Raw genomic sequence first — 18768 nt, 5'->3', positions numbered from 1 at the left:
GCATGGGAAACCATACAGTGTGTGAGGTACTAGGTGAAGACAAACTTGAGTGTAACGGGTTGAAGCGAGGACTGCAGAATACTCAAAATACCGGAGAGGGAACCAGCTACATCGGCTCCTTCGAGTCTGAGACTGGGACACCTTTACTCTAGAGATCCCTGGCAAAAAAAGAAAGGTCGTGAACCCTGGTCCGCCCTTTGGTGTGACGACGTGAGAGGAAACAGGGTCCATTTACACTCACTTAGAACCTTCAGAATGTCCCTGTCCACGCATTCCCTCGACCGCCAAACTACCCAGGACAAGGCAAGTGTGGCGTTCGCCTCGTGCTGAACATGCTTGAAGGGGAAAACCTTTCTCACTCACTCAACTTGCCTGAGATCAGGGGGCATGATGAGACACATACGTACAGCTGGCAGCCTTCCAGTCCCCCCCCCCATCACTCTGTTATTCTAATTAAGAAGAAAGACAGAGTGAGAGAAAGACCTGAAGAGAGATCAAGACGTGGAATAATAACGGGTTCTTCTCTTTCGGACTGAGACTGAGTGAGTGCCGTTACCTTCTCCTGACCTTCCCGTGCCACCGCCTGCTCCTCAACCTCACTGCGTCCTTATCCGCCCCCCCCTCTCCACACAGCCATCAAAGTTAACACAGCGGAAAAGCGGAAATGTGAAGGTTAGGCAACCTGATTTGGACCGGTGGGGGATTTTTGTTGGAACCTCATCAAGCGGAGGCCCGTTGAATCCTCCAGTGGGTCGCTGGTTTGAAGGCCGGACTTCTCAGGAGCCCTCCTTTTACCACCCCCACCGACTCATTCCCAGAGCCACTGTTTTCAAAGGTCCAGTGACATCTGAGTTAGTAATTTGGCACACAGCTGCAGCAGGACACTGGGGTTTAATTGAGCCGCGCCGTTCTCGTTTGTGGTTTCAGCAGTAACTGGATTCGGGCCCTTTGCTTCAATCTCGATCCAACAAATCCTCAGCGACTCTTTTAGGAGTTCATGCTCCATCTGGATGTCACAACCTAAAGTGTCTTTTTATGTACATTTTCAATTTGTGTGCGGAGGGTGGCAACACCGGATATTAAAAAAAAACAACTCAAAATATTTACCTTGGCTGAGGTGAAAAGTTGGTGCATCCATAAAAGCAACGATGCAGTGCAATAAAACAACCATGATGTTGATGAAGTTTCTGCTCCATTTTCCTCAAATTAATACATGAAACAAACATTAACGTCATATTACCATCACGTTTTCCGCATCCTTTTCATTCCTTTGAGCTATGACTCGCGCATTTTTAATGACGTCATCGCTGCTGTAATAGCATCCGACTGGAGAACTAACACTAACATTCATATGACAGTAGTGGGCGGAAATGTGCATTTTATTTTGCTGATTTTAAGAACATTTGTTTGAAAATGTGTTAAATATGACGTTGAATGGAAACCTGGCAAGACAAGTGCACTTGTGGTGATGACAAAAAGTTTCTGAATACATTTACAGGAATGTACGAGCTGGATGAAAATCTGCAATGACAGATGAATAGTTATTTTTTCAAGAATTTCATTTTTTTAAGGTTCTTTTTTTCGTCTTCATATGACAGGTCAGACTATAAAGACACCAGCCAGCTGAGCCACCAGGAAGCCAAATCACTATTTAAAATGCATTAAAGGTGATTGCAGTGTGAGGAAAAGTACTGCAATATTCAGAAACTCATAATTCAGCTGTAACGGCCAAATTTACTCACTGACGAGATGAAAGGTGTCAGCTCTGTTTACACAACTGTGAACTCCGGAGCGAACTTCTGTGGCAGCAGCCGAAAGACGTGGCTGCAATATTCTTCTTCTTCTAAAACAAAAAAGGCACTCAAGGGCAGAAATCCCAGAAACACTGGAACACGCATCACTGCTCTCAATCTTTGCACGTACGAGTTTAGTTGGATTTTCTTTAATATAAAATGTAGCAGTTATCAAGAATAATGTCAATTCATACAACAGCATTTCATTTACAGCAGGAAATTCAAAATATTTTCTGGAGACTGTACAAATCTGATTCTGATCGATAAAGTAGATGACAGAGGGGTGAAATATGAACAAGTGAACGAGTGAAATAATATATAAAGAGGGGATTTAATGTGACACTAAAATGAATTAAAGACTCGGGGCGTTAAAAAGTCCCTTTAAAATGTGTCATTACTGAACACTCATATTACCCTTTTTTTTTTTTAAATGGACATAAATCAAATGTATAAATATTACAGTGGGTGGAAAAGGTAGAATAAACGAACATAAAGAAATTTGGGCAGTATAACCTGAGCTGGACATAAAGCTAGTGTACGAGAGGAAATTCATTCGCACAGTATAAAAACCAAATGGTCAAAATACATCGTTTGGGGAACAGTTTGACTTTGTGAAAATATGCTTATTGTTGTAATTGATACCACTCATGGCTGTACTCTATGTATGGAGCCAGAGGCAGAAGATAATTAGCTTAGCTTAGCTTAGCATAAACACAACGCATGGGGAGACAACCACTCTGGCTCTCGCCACAGTTTAAAAAAATATACCTGTAGCAGCTCCTTTAAAGCTTACAAATTAATAAATAAATTGTTCACAGAGTGAAAACACAAGTTCATAAAACCACAACTTTAGAGCTGCTGCATATTTCCGATCTTTGGACGGAGCCAGGCTAGCAGTTGACCCGTTTCCAGTCTTTATGCCAAGCTAAACTAGGCTAAGCTAATCGCCTCAAGGTTCATCAATAATATATATGCATGAAAGTGGCGTCGACCTTCTCGTCTCAATATAAGTAAGGTGGCAAACTATTCCTTTAAAGTGTCAAATATTGCTCTTCATCATTCATCAGCAAAGAAAGGAGAAGCTACCAGGGCTGTACCATTGTTAGTGACAGTAATAATAATAATAATAATACAGCTAGAATTAATAACTGGCTGCTGTGAAAATCAGTTAGAAGTAAAAAAAAAAAAAAAAAAAGAAGTAAGTCAGACCGGGAATAGGACTCAAATTAGCAATAAACTTCTAATGCTCATAAAGTCCAGGGCAGCTACTTAGCATTTCTCTGAGTTAGAACCCTGGACGTGTGCTGCAGACCTTCTATTAGCAGCCTCGCTGCAGCCATGTGAATAAAAATAAAGACTCCACCCTAATAAAACACAATTGTGAACATTTTCTTCTAGCAGACTGCCAAAAAGTGTCCAGTTCTGAGACATTAAATGGCAAAGCTGTTATGTTGGGCACCTTCGTTTGAAGGGCTTTTTTCATAATGCTCCTAAATGGAATATATAACACCTAAATAAAAATGGCTCTCTGTGTGCTTTGTAGGGGGAAAACTAGTCTTGACTGAAAGACGAGACGCCTCGGGTGCGAGGAGCTGTCAGATCGGTGGCTACAGTTGAGATCAGGAGTCAGGATACGTGTATAAAAGGCGGATATTAGAAAATATATTAATTTCTCTTAAATAAAATTACACTTACTGCCCTTTCTCGGGACTGTACCGGACGGTGCTTTGTTTGGAGTAACAGTTATGGAAGCATTATAGAAGCACAGAAATACAGTAAGACAGAAGGCAAATATGTTTTCCTCTCTCCCCCTCTCCCCCCTCAAATGTTCTTTTACAGACATATGCATGTACGTTGTCCAACAAGAAAGAAATATGTCAATCCCTTTGGTTTCTAATGGCCTAATGTTATAAACACACTAAAAATGGAGTCCTGGTTGGCGCGGTTGCTGATGTGCTGGCAGGACTCGCTGGTGAGGCAATGGTCCAGGCTCGTTCCACGTTCTGGTTTTGGACCGAGGAGCTCCGACCCCGTTGCCATGGCTGTGCGGCCCAGACTGAGACCCAGATTGATGTCCAAGGACCGCGTTCTGGACGGACGCCCCTCAGCCTCGGCCCCTGTCGGATCTGCTCGGACCTGGAGGTCCGCATCCAGACTACGACAGAGGTCTAAATCCAGCCCGATCTCACGCAAAAGCTTCTTTTTTCTTTTTTTTGCTCCGTGCAGCTCAGGTATGGCGACGCAGCAGTTTTATTCCCGTTCTCCCCACCCCCCCCCCCAAACACTAGCAGACATAGAAAGATTTTCAAAAAACCTGCATATTTTCGCCAAAGCCCTTCCCTTTTCTCCTCGTACAGTCCGTGTGGATCTCAGGAGTGAGTCCAGCTGATCGGAACCCATTGGGTCTCCGTCTCCACTTTCTTCAGCGCCAACCGGAGCTCGCCGAAGGCCGCCGAGAGGTCATCGTTCACTATGACCTTCTCGAACAGGTGGCCGTGTTGGGCCTCCAGCGTCTGGGCGGCGGTCATCATCTCCTGGAAGTCCTCCTCCTGCAGTGTGCGTGAGAACAGAGAGACAGAAGATGAGAGACACAAAGGGGGGGGGGGGGGAGGAACCGAGGGTAGCCTCGGTAAACAGGAGGGGAGATAAATTCACATACTGTGAACACAAAATAGACGGCCTTGAATACGTAAATAAACACAAAGTGGCCCGTGTGAAGCCCTTTATAACCTCCCGGAGACACGGTACCCACACATGAACCCTGGCACAGACCACGCACTAAAAGCTCCCCGTGCAGCAACCCGACCTCAAGGAATTTTTATCATTTCCTCACACGGTCGTCCAATTCACAAAGAAAATACAAAAAAAAAAAAAAAAAAAAGTCCTCAAAATAAGCAGGGGACAAAAACATAACCGGCATTTCCAAAAGACAGACATGTCAAACATACACTATAGCCGATCTGGATTTTATATGCGCGATGGGGAAATGACAGCTTACGGCGACGCTGCTCCACCGTTAGGACTGGGAGGGATCGGACCGCCTGAACCCGGCCGAACATTTCTCAAAGGTCAGAAGTTTGTGTGCGAAATAGATCTAAAAATGTGACGATGAAAATGATTTGTGCGTCGTTTTCTTTCATAATATCACAACATTTGAGCACACGTTCACAGATCCGATCGTGGTCGATCTTCCAAAAGCTTCCTGTGTATACAGAAGATGACTCTAGACTCCATTTGATAGAATCAAAACGCGATTCAACTCATGACTTTGTTTGAGAGTTCAGCGTTTACAACTTGTCCTCCTCCAAAGCATCACGTACAAAGGCACACCTCGATCATCAGCTCGTGTTTAGATGTTCTAAACTAAGAAATACAATAAAGTGAATACACATCTTGGGACTCCATCCAGTTTAGGACTCCACTAACACTTTGCATTACACACACACTCAACTTTCATATCGACTTTAAGTCATAAATTCACTTATATTAGGCGGGGCGTTGTAATATAGACTTGATGATTTAAAGAGGATGTCTAAGCTTATTTTCTGGTTCGTAATTGTATTCAGTTTTTTCTTTACTAGGACATGTTTACACTCTTCGGTGTTAAAAAAAACATATTTTTCTCACACGGTCTGTCTGAATACACCTGTATTCGCCCTCCGTCTGAAACGCTCCGTTTTGGCGCCTGTCTCTTTAAGACCACATGCTGAAAAAAGCCCGGTCGGCTCTGATTGGCTTGCGAGAGAAATATGGCGCACCTTTTGCAAAGGTAGTTCTTATTCTAATGAGCCTTCCATACTAACATGTCAGTTTTCAGAATTGTGTGCAAAGTTACATTTTTTGTGTGTATTTAATGGAGGAAAACTAATACAGTATTTTTTTGGGGGAATGTCACGTCCAGTTCATAATACTGCAATTATAAAAATATTGCAACGCTTTCGTCAGTGGGTCATAGGCTCAATGTGTTACCTTGACTTAACAGACTTTTATATAAATGAAAATCTTTGAGATTGCCACTTTAAATTAAGTAATGGTTTACTAATTCAGTGGGTGAATGAATGAGCTAGTTCACGACATATTACGGGCTAGGGTTCGCTTTGTTAAGCACACATCCATTTAAAAAGGTGCCTCGTCAGCACAACACGAGAGAGCTGCATGAAATCCCTGCATGCTGCTGCACTGAGGTTTAAATAGGGGTCCTTCGGGGGGGGGGGGCTTTTTCCAGGTCCATATGCAAATCAGCTGTCCAGTGTACAGAACAAAACCACGTGCTAACTGTGAGGGGTAGCCAAACAGCATATTTTTATCAGGGTGGGAGTCAACACGTCGCCTATCTGCGGCTCCTGTATTCATAGACGGAGCGTTCTGAGACAGCCCAGGTATCTCTCCCCGGTGGTCCCCTCCGAGGCTGCCAGCCCTGTGGGTCCTGGCCGGTGCGGCCTTTGGGTGCAACAGCGGGGCTAAAGTGGCTGCACTGATTTAGCCTCGTGTTTTTCCTGGAAACGCTCAGCTGTAGATTTCTGGACAGATATGGTTTTTATAGTGAGCCCCTTTTGCCAAACACACAATTATAAATACGCACAGATGCACATTCATGCGCATGAAACTCAAATTGCGCGCACACACACACACACACACAAGCAGGACGGAGCTGCTCGCAATGTGTACGCACATAAACGCAGCCTCGCTAAAGCTTCAAAGTCCCAAGCCAAGGATTCGCTTCAGAATGTTTCTGGTGGGTTTTCCGCTTCGTAATGGATTTGTTGCGCGGCTAAATATAAACACTCACTCGCCGTGACACTCGGCAAAAAGGCCCGTTTTCTGTTTGTTAAAAATAATCTCCCTTTCAGACAGAGGGTTTTGTTGGGCCGCAGGAGAGAAGTCTTCCGCGGCGGGACTGGGATTCCTCGTCATCTGGACCGAAATCCGGTCTCTCACTGTTGGGACTTCACAGATGACCGCCGCGTGCGACGCACACAACACCTCGGACCGCTCCTGGCAACTAAACATACCCAGGGAGCTGTTTTGTGTGTGTGAGAGTGCTGTTTCCATGCCCGTCAGTGGGGTCACTGTGTCTGTCTCCCGTTAGACCGTTCCAGGTAAAAGAACATTAATCACAGCGGGATGCCGCTTAAGGGACAGCGAGCTGGGTGGAGAGATGGAAAAGAGAATGAGAACCGGTGGGGAGAATATAGTGAGAGATGCAGGGTGAAGGAAAAGAGACGGATGTAAAGAGAGAAAACGGAAAGCTGGGCGGGGTGAGTGGATGTTCTCTTGGCGTCCGCTGCTCCGCGCTGGAATCGCTCTCCTCAGAGGGCAGTTTGAGCCGATGCCACTTTAAGGAGGGCCAAACTGGATAAACGAGAAATCGTTCCTCCACGCTGCCATTAGATCGTTGAATTTCCACATGAAACGATGGAGCGTCTCGCGCCTGTTTAAGTGCTCCGTTCTGGATAAATGGCCGTTTTTACTGCACAAAATGAGGCCGCTGACTCCCAGTTTGGTTTGACCACTGATGCTTGTCTGGGCTGCAGATTTTAAAATCATTGTCAAGCTTTTATGGCTTTGTATTGTTTAATCATTTTCCTGACTGTAGTTATTTGTGATTTTACTGTGTCCGTTTTACCGTGTTAAGAGGAAAACGTCGCCTTACAGGACTATTTCAGTGGCACAAAACAGCGTGCGTATCACCCACCCCCCCCCCCCCCCTCCTTTATTAATCTACATAACACACGCCTGTCCTCTCTTTCTCTAAATAAGCATCCAAAGCCAAGCAGATCTCTACAAATCAGCTTGAAATGACTGCGGTAACATCACATTACAGCCTGAATCATTGAGCTTCAGCTCCTTTTAAAAAGAGCTACACCCCCCGAATCATCTCCAGCTCCAAATAAAGTCAGACTGCTCTGCTGAAACAATGAGACGACTGTTCCCCCCCCGGCCTTCATCATTAAAGCAGACCTGTCTCTTTTAGAGAGAGAAATACAGCTGGCGGGGGACAGAATAGGTCTGAGACGACCTCGCTCGACAGCAAACACCGAGGAACATGTACACAGAACCCGGTTTGTTACCCGGCTGAGTTTTATGGAGGCGCATTTGTATGTCTTGAGAGAATAGCAGAGGCTAGTAAAGGGACAGAGAGTAATAACAGCTCCGGCACGGGTTGTCGGTAACCATCCTGTTTCTGAGGGCTAAAGCTCATCGTTCTCTGGACCCCTGCTGGGAGACGAGGAGCAGACGGGGGCCGACCGATGTGCGACTAGCGCAAGCTGACTTTGTGTCTGCAGCGAGGTTTTAAAAAGTCCGGCAGTGAAGTCAAATATCGACGGGACATTGTGTTCGACTGTGACCGAGCTGCACGCCCCCCCCCGCTGCATGTGTGGCGGCAGCACCTGAGTGTGTGTGTGACACGCTGAGGGGGGAGGACGAGTCTGGGGAGTGCCGACAATATGACTCGAGTTAAAAACAAGAGCCTTTCAGTGTCATATAACGCTACCATAGATGCTATGGTATGCTATGCTATAACATAGACGCTACCTCAGCTAACATTAATACAGATGCATCTTGGGAGCTGCATGAACTTGAACTTTGCCCAGGCTTTCCCATCATGCCCCTTTGCTGCTTCACATAGAACATGAAGGGGAGCCGAGTTCATTGTGTGGTGGAATGAGAAGGCTGTTAGGAATGGTCAAACATTGTGAATTGTTTTTTTTATTTTTTTTGAGTTGCAACATGAGGTCAGCACTGAAGAGGTATATTTTTTTCAAGTCCTGATTTCGTTCGGATGCGTACCATGCGGACCAGAGGTCAATGAAAAGTAAAACTTTAAATGTTTAAGTGATTTGGCAATTTGGTTATGGCAGCCAGGGACTTTTTAATCTAGGGGTGGGAGCTAAAGAGGGATGGGAAAGTAAGCAGGAGGTGGGGAATATTAAAAGGAGTTCAAACTGATGGTTCACATGTGATTTGCATACGTTTCCAATAAAGAAACATACAAAACCACAGCTGGAAGGGGTGTCTCACTTCTGCCCGCCATGTTGGATTTACACCTGCGGCTCACACCCCATCACCGTCTCCACTTCTTCACTCATCCTCACGTTGCCAGTTCGTCTCCGTTTCTCTGACAGCTCGCTCTCTCTCTCTCTCTCTCTCTCTCTCTCTCTCTCTCTCTCTCTCTCTCTCTCTCTCTCTCTCTCTCTCTCTCTCTCTCTCTCTCTCTCTCTCTCTCTCTCTCTCTCTCTCTCTCTCTCTCTCTCTCTCTCTCTCTCTCTCTCTCTCTCTCTCTCTCTCTCTCTCTCTCTCTCTCTCTCTCTCTCTCTCTCTCTCCTCCGCGGTGTGTGTGTCGCTGACCGAAATCTTGGCCTTCGCGCTGCCTGCAGGCGAGCGAGACACGCGCTCGCTCACACGCGGCGCTGGGAAAACCATCATCCACCCCCACCCGGCAGCAGCACCAAAGGCAGGCTAATTGGTTTCATCTGCATCGGGGGCCGGGATGGAGGCGTGTGAGGGATGACCTCATCACTCACGCACACACATAATGTACACACAGGGTCCAGATAGTGTTGCTGGTATTTCTTCTTGCTGCTAATCTGCTGTGTGTTTCTTCAGTATTACACTATGACATCATTGTATAGAGCTTCATAAATAACTATAATTGATGGTTGCATTGTGGTTGAACACCATTTGTATCTCCCCGGCCGCTTGTTTAAAATCCCTCCTTATTCTAACTTACTGTATATCCTATTATCTGTTTCCTGTTATTTTCTGTTGTAGCTGTCCACTTTCCTCACAGGGGTCATTCAACTTTCATCTAACTTAATCTCATCTGAGACAACATGTCATGCTGATCGATGTCGGACTCAGTGTGAGAGATAAACGTTCCCCTCGCGTCCTCTTACCGTGAAAGCCCTGGCGGACCCCTTGTCGTCCTTGCCCGATATGATTTTGGCGTTCTGTCTGGTCTCCCTCAGTCTCTCGAGCGCTGGAGGCTTCACCAGCACGACAAAGGGCTTAAACTCCGCCGTCCGCAGGAGCTTTAAGGTCTGGAAATAAATATGAATTATGAGATCGGGTTGCTGTGTGTTGAAGGGTGAAGGGGAGACACTACAGCTGAATAGGGTCAACAATGTATAACAAATATATATCGCTGTGAGACTTCCCCAGTTGATTACTTAGGCTACATTAAGATGAGAAATCATTATTATTTTACTTTAATATTTTTGAAAATGTATGTTTAAATATACTGTTTTGGCATCATCTCATCAGACAGAACAGAAATCTGAACATTGGAAAAAGTCAGGTTCCAAATTCTTCTTTCATTTTGTTGACATATTAGCCTTTTTTGTTTTTTACTGAGGGAATCTTGGATATCTCTTTGGATCACTCCGTAAATCAGCCATGTCACCATGTTTTTAGGAATAGAATGTTGTATAAATCAGGCTATGAATGATATATGAACAAAGTCCTCCATAAAAACCTTCAGAACATAGAGAGGTGTTTGGTGTATGTAAGTGGATTTGTGGATAGAGGAATTTAACTATTAACCAATAGAAATAACCATAACACTTCCCCAAGTTGATTACTGACAATAACAATTATTTTTTGCATCACAAGTTTTCTGAAATATGTTTAAATATGCAAATGAGGCAACGCTAATGCAAATTGTAAACTGTAAAATAAACCCCTACATGTGTGTTTTTCATTCCACTAGTCTGAAAGAAGACATCTTATGAGAGAAAAAATGGCCAAAAACTCAAAGTTGACCAGTGCATGAAAAACAATGTTTGTGCCCGAGGTGTGTCTCCTTAAAAGCCAACCAGTGGTTGAATGGTTTGTGAAACTAAGGGCAGGCCTCTGCCACATGGACTTGTGTAGTACATGTGGTTCTTTTGGAAGATACTGGAGGACAACTTTCTGCCCACATCTGCCTTCTTGCCTCTTATTTCTGGTGACAATTGCACGACACGGCACCGCCCATCTGCTTCTCAAGAAGTGGGAGAGAGGTCAGAGCTGGTTAGCGGTGGCGTCAGGCGAGCTTCGGGCTCTCCCCTAGCAATCTGGGCGTCCCGCCGTGCTAACGGGCGGTGGGTCTGAAACCCGCTACTGATAGCAGGACGGATAAAAAGCCAAAGGAGGGGCAGGAGAGGAACCACTGGGAGGCGTATGAAATAACATGCTCCGACACAGCCAGTGATCTGATCCATGAGTCGTGTTGTGGAGGTAGAGAGGGGTGGGGGGGGCTTACACAACACCACAATTGTATGCCAAATGCAGTAAAAAAAGAAAAGCACATACATAAATGCAACACCCACATGAGCTTCCATAGGCTCTTTCTCTCAGACGTTAGCAGAGGGCTCTGGGGCCGACTCTCAGGTTTGAAAGCCTGCCAGGCTAATCTATATAATGGTGCGTTAGTGCCCGTCATTATCCGCTGAGCGAAAACAGGGAGGAGCTGGCGGGGCAGAGGACGGGGGCGATACGGTGGGTTTCGCCGGGCTAAGCGACAAGCCGGGGCCATTGTTTCGTGGGGTTTGATCACCACTACACCCAAGACACATAAGCCAAAGAGGAAATCTTCAAATAGAGGAAATTAGAGTTAATTGCTCCCGGTAAAACCCCCCGAAAAAAACACTTTGGTAACCCAGTAAGCAGCCAAGGCCTCAGGAAAGCCGGGGACGAAAGAGATCTGCTTCTGAGGTATCACAAGGCTACAAGAAAAAACAGAGAAGTGAGGAACAACTGTCGGCGAGATGGAGAGGACGAGGTCTGTGTCACTCACAGGAGGCTGGACATCCAACAGGCACACTTTGTTCTTGGAGAGGACGGAGCGTACGGAGTCTAGACTCGTGCCGTAGTAGTTCCCTTTGTACTCGCCGTACTCGATGAACCTGAGAGGTGAGATGGAAAGAGAGAAGAGATGAGAGGATTGTTAAGTAAGAAAACACAATGTTTTGAGCAGGGCTTAGTTATCTAATGTAACACTAATGTCCCTTCAGAGAGTGACATTACAATCTTTTCCCAATCTGGTCGACTGCGTCAGCAAAACTCCTGAGATATTTGATGTATAAAAACTCTACAAATCCACAGAGACGGAAGGATTACCCTCTCGACCGCTGACAGATCTGAAGATAGCATCCTCCAGCAGAACTTAAAAACCAGATCATAAACAGCAAAACCTTTCCTCCTTTTAATCCACCAGGATTTTAACCCCGCCAAGCAAAACACGTCTCCACCAGATAATCGTCCCCCTTTTGACACCAATCAGCTGTCGCGGGAGGACAAAAACTGGTCTATTTTTTTTTTTGTGCAGAAAACAAGGAGGGAAAACGGGCAGCGAGGTGAGTAACAAGGTGGAAAGAATTTGAAGCTAATAGTGTTTCATGCATGCAGTCTGCTCATGACGAGCGCCGGGCAGAGTGACTGATGCCATGTAAAGAGAATGTTTTATGGTAATTGCCCATGTAAGAAAGTTTTACTCAGCGTTTTTTAAAGAAAGGAGGCTCTATAAGAAACCTCATTTTCGGTTATGGGAAATTCATTTAAGAGCTTACAGTAGCCTGTGTAATTTAAAAAAAAAACGTTTGTCGTGAGAGGGGGAAGACGGTGTGTGGATGACGGTGAGTTAGCCAGTGGAGGTTTTTTGGCTATTTTAAGGAGCATGAATCTTGCTGCCGTTTTGACACAGAACGGGGCATCCCTTGGGAAAGTCGTTCGAGCTAAATGCACGATGTTGTTTTCTTTCTCTGTCCCTGCATTGTTTCTGCTGCATGCGATGAGGCTTAACGCAAACAAGTTCATCTCGCTCCTCGTCTTCTATGTACGCTGCCCTGTAATTTCCGCGCCGCATGTCCCACATCAGAGCTCTGTCGCTCGCCCCTCCGACTCCGCCTAAAAACATCGCATGCCTCCGACCCACACCGCAACACGGCCTAAATATACAACCCCCCCCACTTTCCCCTTCTTCTCTCTGCATGCTCTGACACTCTATATGCCCTCGGCCACCACAGGCTTCCCCTCTGTGTCACACTCGTGTGTGTGTTTGCGTGCATACATGTTTTGCATGTGCACCCCTACAGTATGTCTTCTCCAGCTCGTGTGAGACCGGCAGAAAGGCATCAATCATTCTTATGACTGTTACAACTTGCATTTCAATTTGTTGGCCGCAAATGTCAAGGCGGTCAGAGAGAGAGAGAGAGAGAGAGAGAGAGAGAGAGAGAGAGCCTGATGGGGAAGGAGGAGGCAGAGACACGAGACCTCTGGATCTGGAGATCGGTGACCGACACGGGGCCCGTCCTGTCAACGCCAGCTCGCGATCGAGTTACAGAGACACACGGAAGACAGCGGGGGAATGAACGGTGGCGGCGAGCGCTGGTCGGGAACCGTCGGACCACCGCGCAAAATTCCTGCTTGAACGTGAAGATTTGCTTTTTTTATGTTACAGAACAGTTTATATCTTTGTGGTGAATAATCCATTGACTGAAATAGATGGAGTCATATTATTTATGAGTATTTGAAGACACTGGAAACAACTTCATGGCCCACCACGATAAAGGCGGTGTAGCTGAAAATGTTTTTACTTAGTATATATATAAAGATATGTTTGCGATGTGGGGGAATTACCACTGCCTGTGGGAAAGTTGTAGGGGAGGTTTTATGTTTTCAAATTCGTAGATATTCCCATACCGTATGTAGTCCATGTCTACTGTATGAAGTTAGAATCCATCCAAAGGTTGACCAGTTTGTTGGCTCAGTCTTTAGTTTTCTCCTTTACTTACACCGTACATCGTGCTTACTTGTTATTGTGGATATCCGTCTCAAAGAGATGTTTGGAGATGAAGTGGTACTCAACGCCGTCGCTCTCCTGGTTCTTCTTGGCCCGACTGGTGTCTGAGGGAGGGAGAGAGAGAGAGTGATTACCTCAAACCCAGACTGTCTGACTCACTGTTGGGTCTGAAAGCATCTGAACTGAGCCCCTTGTTAACGCGGCAGACACGCAGCACGCTGGGCCGTGCCAACCCTTGTATATATTATTGTGTAACAGCACTATAAAACACACAACCTGTAGCGCTGCGGCACTAAACTCAGACACTTAAGTGACATTTGGTGGGTTTTCTTTTTTTTTACTGCGTCTTATTAAACGTGTCTCTTGTAGAAACAGAAGCCGTGGCGTTAGCCGCCACTGTTAGCCGCTGCAAGGTAACTGGGAGCTCTCATTAACATCAAGTCTCCACGTTTACTCGGCCGTAAAAAACAGGCGGCACGTGGAGGGAACGTGAGCAGGCCGCACTGGAGGACTTGCGAGGGTCAAGGGGTCAAGGGCCCCGGCTCTTTTCGGGGGAAGGTGCTCCAAAAAGGTCAGAGGGGAGAGCGTGCGGCCCGTCACAGACGCTTCCCCGACCAGCTCCAAAACAAAACTATTAAACTTTCAAACTGCCAGGCTGTTGTCAGCACGTGTCGAGGCTGCGCCCCGTTAGCGGACCGGTGCCTTTCCTTTACGCGCTCCAGACTGATCCACAGGCTTCGTGGAAAACCAACGGTGTGATTTATCCAACATGTCACTTGCTTGAGAAGGAAAGACGGCCGTAAATCCAGCTGCGGTGGAGAGGACACTGAGGAAGATCAACGGCTTTCTGTCGTCGCGCCGCCAGACGACGGTACAGGAAAAACTCGAGGAGAGGGCCAAAACTGGCCTTGTCATAAGATAACATATATTTAGACTCAGATATGTGCGAGACACGGCCAATGGCATCATCCACCGATGCGTTATTCTGTGGCACAGAAAATAATTACAGTGCGACAAAAGAATGTGCATCCGTTCAATCCCAAACCGGTGGAAAATATCAGTAAACTTGGATTGGGATCAAAATGTTTCACCTCCCTACTCTAATGGCTTACTGCAGCGCTCCCTGTGTTCCTCAGACGGCTGGTTTACATTTTACAGTGACAAGCAGAGTGAGAGGGAGAAAAAAAGATCTTCGGCGGGGCCACAAGTCGGTGGTCTCCAAAACTCCGGTTTTCAAATTAACAAAAAAAAAGGGGGGGGTGGAGGGTGGTATGGCTTAATCCGAAACAACAGCAAGTGTTAAACGCATCCATGTGACCGTTGGCAGCAATCAAACATTTAAAAAGAGGCAGACCAGATACTTTCCGAGTCTCCTTCCTCTCAACGACAGCCACACAGTGCGACTTCTATGTGGGTCAGAATGAGGCTGTCTGGGCTCAATTAAACACAGCATCACAGGTCACATTTGAGAACAATTAACATGCCTCAGTGGAAAAAAATTAAAAAATAGGCCCCACCGATGGGATTTTAATACCGGGGGACATTGACTTGGAAACATCTATTATGCCACACGGTGTGCAAACAACACGGCAATTAATATCAGTGCTGCTCGTATTTCCTCAAAGTCATGTTGCAGTTTCCCTCCGAGCCCCGCAGATGGTGGCTACGCAACTACTAATGCCACCGCCCTGCTCACATGTATAAATCAAAAAGATTTATTTGTCCCGATGTGCTGGCTTTGGGACACCTCAGAACTGAAAAAGCTTGGAGAGCCAGTCGTTTTGGATGTCGTTCATTGTGGCGAGCTGTCGTTGAGGCAGAGGAGGAAGGAGACCGAGAAAGACAGGAAGAGAGTGAGAAACAAGCCGAGACAGAACGGACAGAGCAGGTAGCTCGGCGCCAATTCATGAGGCAGTGGAACGGCATGTCTTCAGGAGGTAGATAAATGCGGTTTCCTCCGTCATTCGGTGCTCGTCAGGCCGATTGTGAGGAGCTGACACCGGTTACTCACTGCCAGACAGCTCCCTTTTTATGTGTGTGTGTGTGTGTCAGACTGGACCTCCATTGCTCAAACAGCAGCAGCGTTCTCACACACTGTGTTAGTTAAGATAAACATCCATCACCTAAAGTGGTTATTTTTTTATTTGGTTTCCACCGTGTTTGTCTCTGTCCACAGGTGTACAAGACGCTTCTTTGGCACAAACGGATTGATACCAGTAGAGAGGGAGGCAATTAATCCCCATGACAACACAGCTGTAGTGTTGTTGTTGTTTTTTCATTCCTCCAGAAAACAGCAGCTCGCCAACACCACCGATCTTTCATGCTTATTCCATCTCTCTGAGCATCTCGATGTGTTTAAAGTAAGTCGTCCTGAGGTCACATCAGTTGTACTGAGAGCTCGGCTACTGCGAGACATGTTTACACAACATAGAAATACTATAAAGTTTGGTTACTGCTTGTGGCCTAGTGGTTAAGAATGCAACGCCCCTGTTCCACTTCCTGCATGTTTTACTCCTCTCTCTCTCCTCCTGTTTGTAGCTTGACTCGTTATCAAAATAAAATAAAAATTTGAAACAAAATAAAATATAAATAAATGTATTTCTAACTTTCTAGAAATAAAAAAAAGGGGCCTGATTTAAAGACAATATATATATATATTATATATATATATATTATTATTATTTACTTGCTCTTCATACATTCTGTCCTAACTACGATTAAACAGAGAAGAAATATATATAATAAGAAAATAAAAGCATAAAATAGCATGTTTGTTTGTGTGCTCCGGATTCACTTTTATGCAAATGTACCTTTAACATATTTAAATATTTTGTAAGCCTGTTATACAGCGTAATTTAAAGTCCTTTTTATTGCAGCTTGATCGGAATTATTGTTTGTGCTGTTCAACCTACAATGTGCAGTTTTCCGATGTCCCACAATGCACCTGGCTTTCTTACGAGCTGGAGTGAATGCAGCATATTATGGAGAAAGCCAAACGGTGTTTTCATTCCCTTTAAAAAGTGATTTGCCAATAAATAGCAGATCTACAACCATGCTCCGGTAAAAGGCTTAAGCTTTATGGATACAATGTATAAAACACACATTCACACATAATACACACACACAGACACACAGACACACACACACACACACACACACACACACACACACACACACACACACACACACACACACACACACACACACACACACACACACACACACACACACACACACACACACACACACACACACACACACACACACACACACACACACACACACACACACAGTTGGGAGAGAATGCTGGATTTGACCAGTGACACACATGCACAAACAGGGCTTGATCCAACCTGAGTGGAGAGAACTTACGTGGGATGGTCACACTGAAGTGCTGGGGGTCTGAGATCAACAGTTTCCTCTTGAGCTCATTCAGGCCGACGCCTGCGGGTCCTGCACAAACACAGACAGATCGGTAATGTGACGGATGTCCCACAATCCGTCACTACCTTCTCTCACAGAGAACGTGGTGCAATAAATGCCACCAATACAGGCTCTACAAGGGATGTTTTTATGTAGCTATGATCACATAAATATACGAACAGATTTATCACGTAGCATCAAAATGAACATAGCAACATATTAAAGGTGCTCTCCAGCAATTAAGTATTGCACCTCCATAAAGCTGTGGGACTCAAAAGAGACAAAAAGGACACTAAAAAAAGAAAAAGAATGGTTGAAATTGGGGCAGCAGAGGCCAATATATCCTCACTCTTAGTCCCTAGTTTATGGGTCAACCTCTACAAACACTGGATCCTACATTTCCCATCATGCAACTCTCCCATCTGCGTATCAAGACCCTCGCTGCCTCGCAAACAACCACATCTTTTAAACTCTAAGACCCCAGGCTTTCTTTTATCAATATGTAGTCTCAAGCCCCAGTCTATACGGTTACCCCGATGACATCATCAGTTGGACATTTTCAATAGGTGGGGTGTCCCTTTAAATAAAAGTAAACATTACAACAGTACGCCTGCTCATGATCCACCACGATATATTACTAGTATAAGTATTACTATGAGAGCTGTAGTTACATATCTGGCACGATTTTATTTCATATTGCACTATATTTAGTCATTATACTTCTATATACTATGTGAAAAGTTCTTATTTTTTTACAACTTTCTTTTTAAGATAATATCCTAATTTTCTTTAAATCATTTATTCTTTTATTCAAATAGTTCTCTATCTGTTTTCCTACCTCTTGCTGCTGCGATGTGTATTTTCACTCTGCGATTAATAAACAGATAAACAGATTAGGCTGACTCTACCTTTTAGACCAGAGTCCCCTTTTTTTTTTTTTCTAAGAAAGTATTCTTTTAGGTTTTGTGTTATGTAATATTAAATCAATTTACCACAGAGTAAATTTAACTCCGTATTCTATTAAAACACAATCAACCCAGTAAAAACCTTTGGAGCAAAGAGAATTGATTTGATGTGAAAAAGCAAGTTACTACAGTTACAGGTTCATTTTTAACAAGGTTGTCTCTACACTACACCTCCATCATAGGTACAGTAGAGGTATATAGTAGAGGCAGAAAAGCTTTTTTCCAGTATTGTTGAAAGACTTTCCATCACATCCCTAGTGGGGAAACTGAGGCAATGAGTTAGAAAGAGGGAAGGCGGGAGAGGTTATTGGAGTATTGACGATTGATTCATCTGTGGAACTTTGATATTAAGGAACACAAAAAAAAAGATGGCAAACCTCACACTCGTGAATCAATATCCACATGTTCTCTCTTCTATTTTAAGTTCTCCCTCCGTCTCTACTCTCCATCTGTGAAAGACAGAATCTCGGGTGTTTCGGTGGGTGTTACACTGGTGCTACATCACTCTAATTCAAACCGACTGGCATCGATGTCTTCAGCGGACTGGACAAGAATATCAGTTTTGGAGCAACAAGTGGCGTGGGCTTGGCGTTTTTCGGTGTTCAGAGAGACAGTTAAGAGAGACGGTGCTCGATTCGGGCTCGGGATTCCTCGCATGCCTGACGTTCTGGGCAGGCACTACAATCGCGTCAAAACCCCGTTGGAAATTCGTTTCTCCAGGCAAATGTGTTTAGCAGGCCGCTCCTCTAAAACAAACGGACAATGAGTTCACTCAGCGAGGCGGATTAGGCGGAAAGCGAGGGAG

General features: G+C 45.1%; 1 protein-coding gene across 8 annotated transcripts in view; it reads right to left on the bottom strand.

The window, feature by feature from the left end:
• Positions 1 to 1926: 1926 nt before the first annotated feature.
• The window catches only part of mpp7a (MAGUK p55 scaffold protein 7a), a 119310-nt gene continuing 102468 nt past the window's right edge, over positions 1927 to 18768 (bottom strand). For all 8 annotated transcript variants that reach the window (XM_076112542.1, XM_076112540.1, XM_076112541.1 and 5 more), the window contains 5 exons: positions 16948 to 17028; positions 13586 to 13679; positions 11572 to 11680; positions 9692 to 9835; positions 1927 to 4342 (listed from right to left, as the gene is read on the bottom strand). In XM_076112542.1, coding sequence (XP_075968657.1) covers positions 4163 to 4342; positions 9692 to 9835; positions 11572 to 11680; positions 13586 to 13679; positions 16948 to 17028 — 608 coding nt within the window. In that variant the 3' untranslated portion in view covers positions 1927 to 4162. The remainder of the gene's footprint in view (positions 4343 to 9691; positions 9836 to 11571; positions 11681 to 13585; positions 13680 to 16947; positions 17029 to 18768) is intronic.

The sequence above is a fragment of the Anarhichas minor genome, unplaced genomic scaffold (genome assembly GCF_050575085.1).
Source record: "Anarhichas minor isolate MPS153535 unplaced genomic scaffold, ASM5057508v1 ptg000050l, whole genome shotgun sequence".
In the NCBI taxonomy this organism is placed as follows: domain Eukaryota; kingdom Metazoa; phylum Chordata; class Actinopteri; order Perciformes; family Anarhichadidae; genus Anarhichas; species Anarhichas minor.
This window is presented reverse-complemented; position numbering and strand designations above follow the sequence as displayed.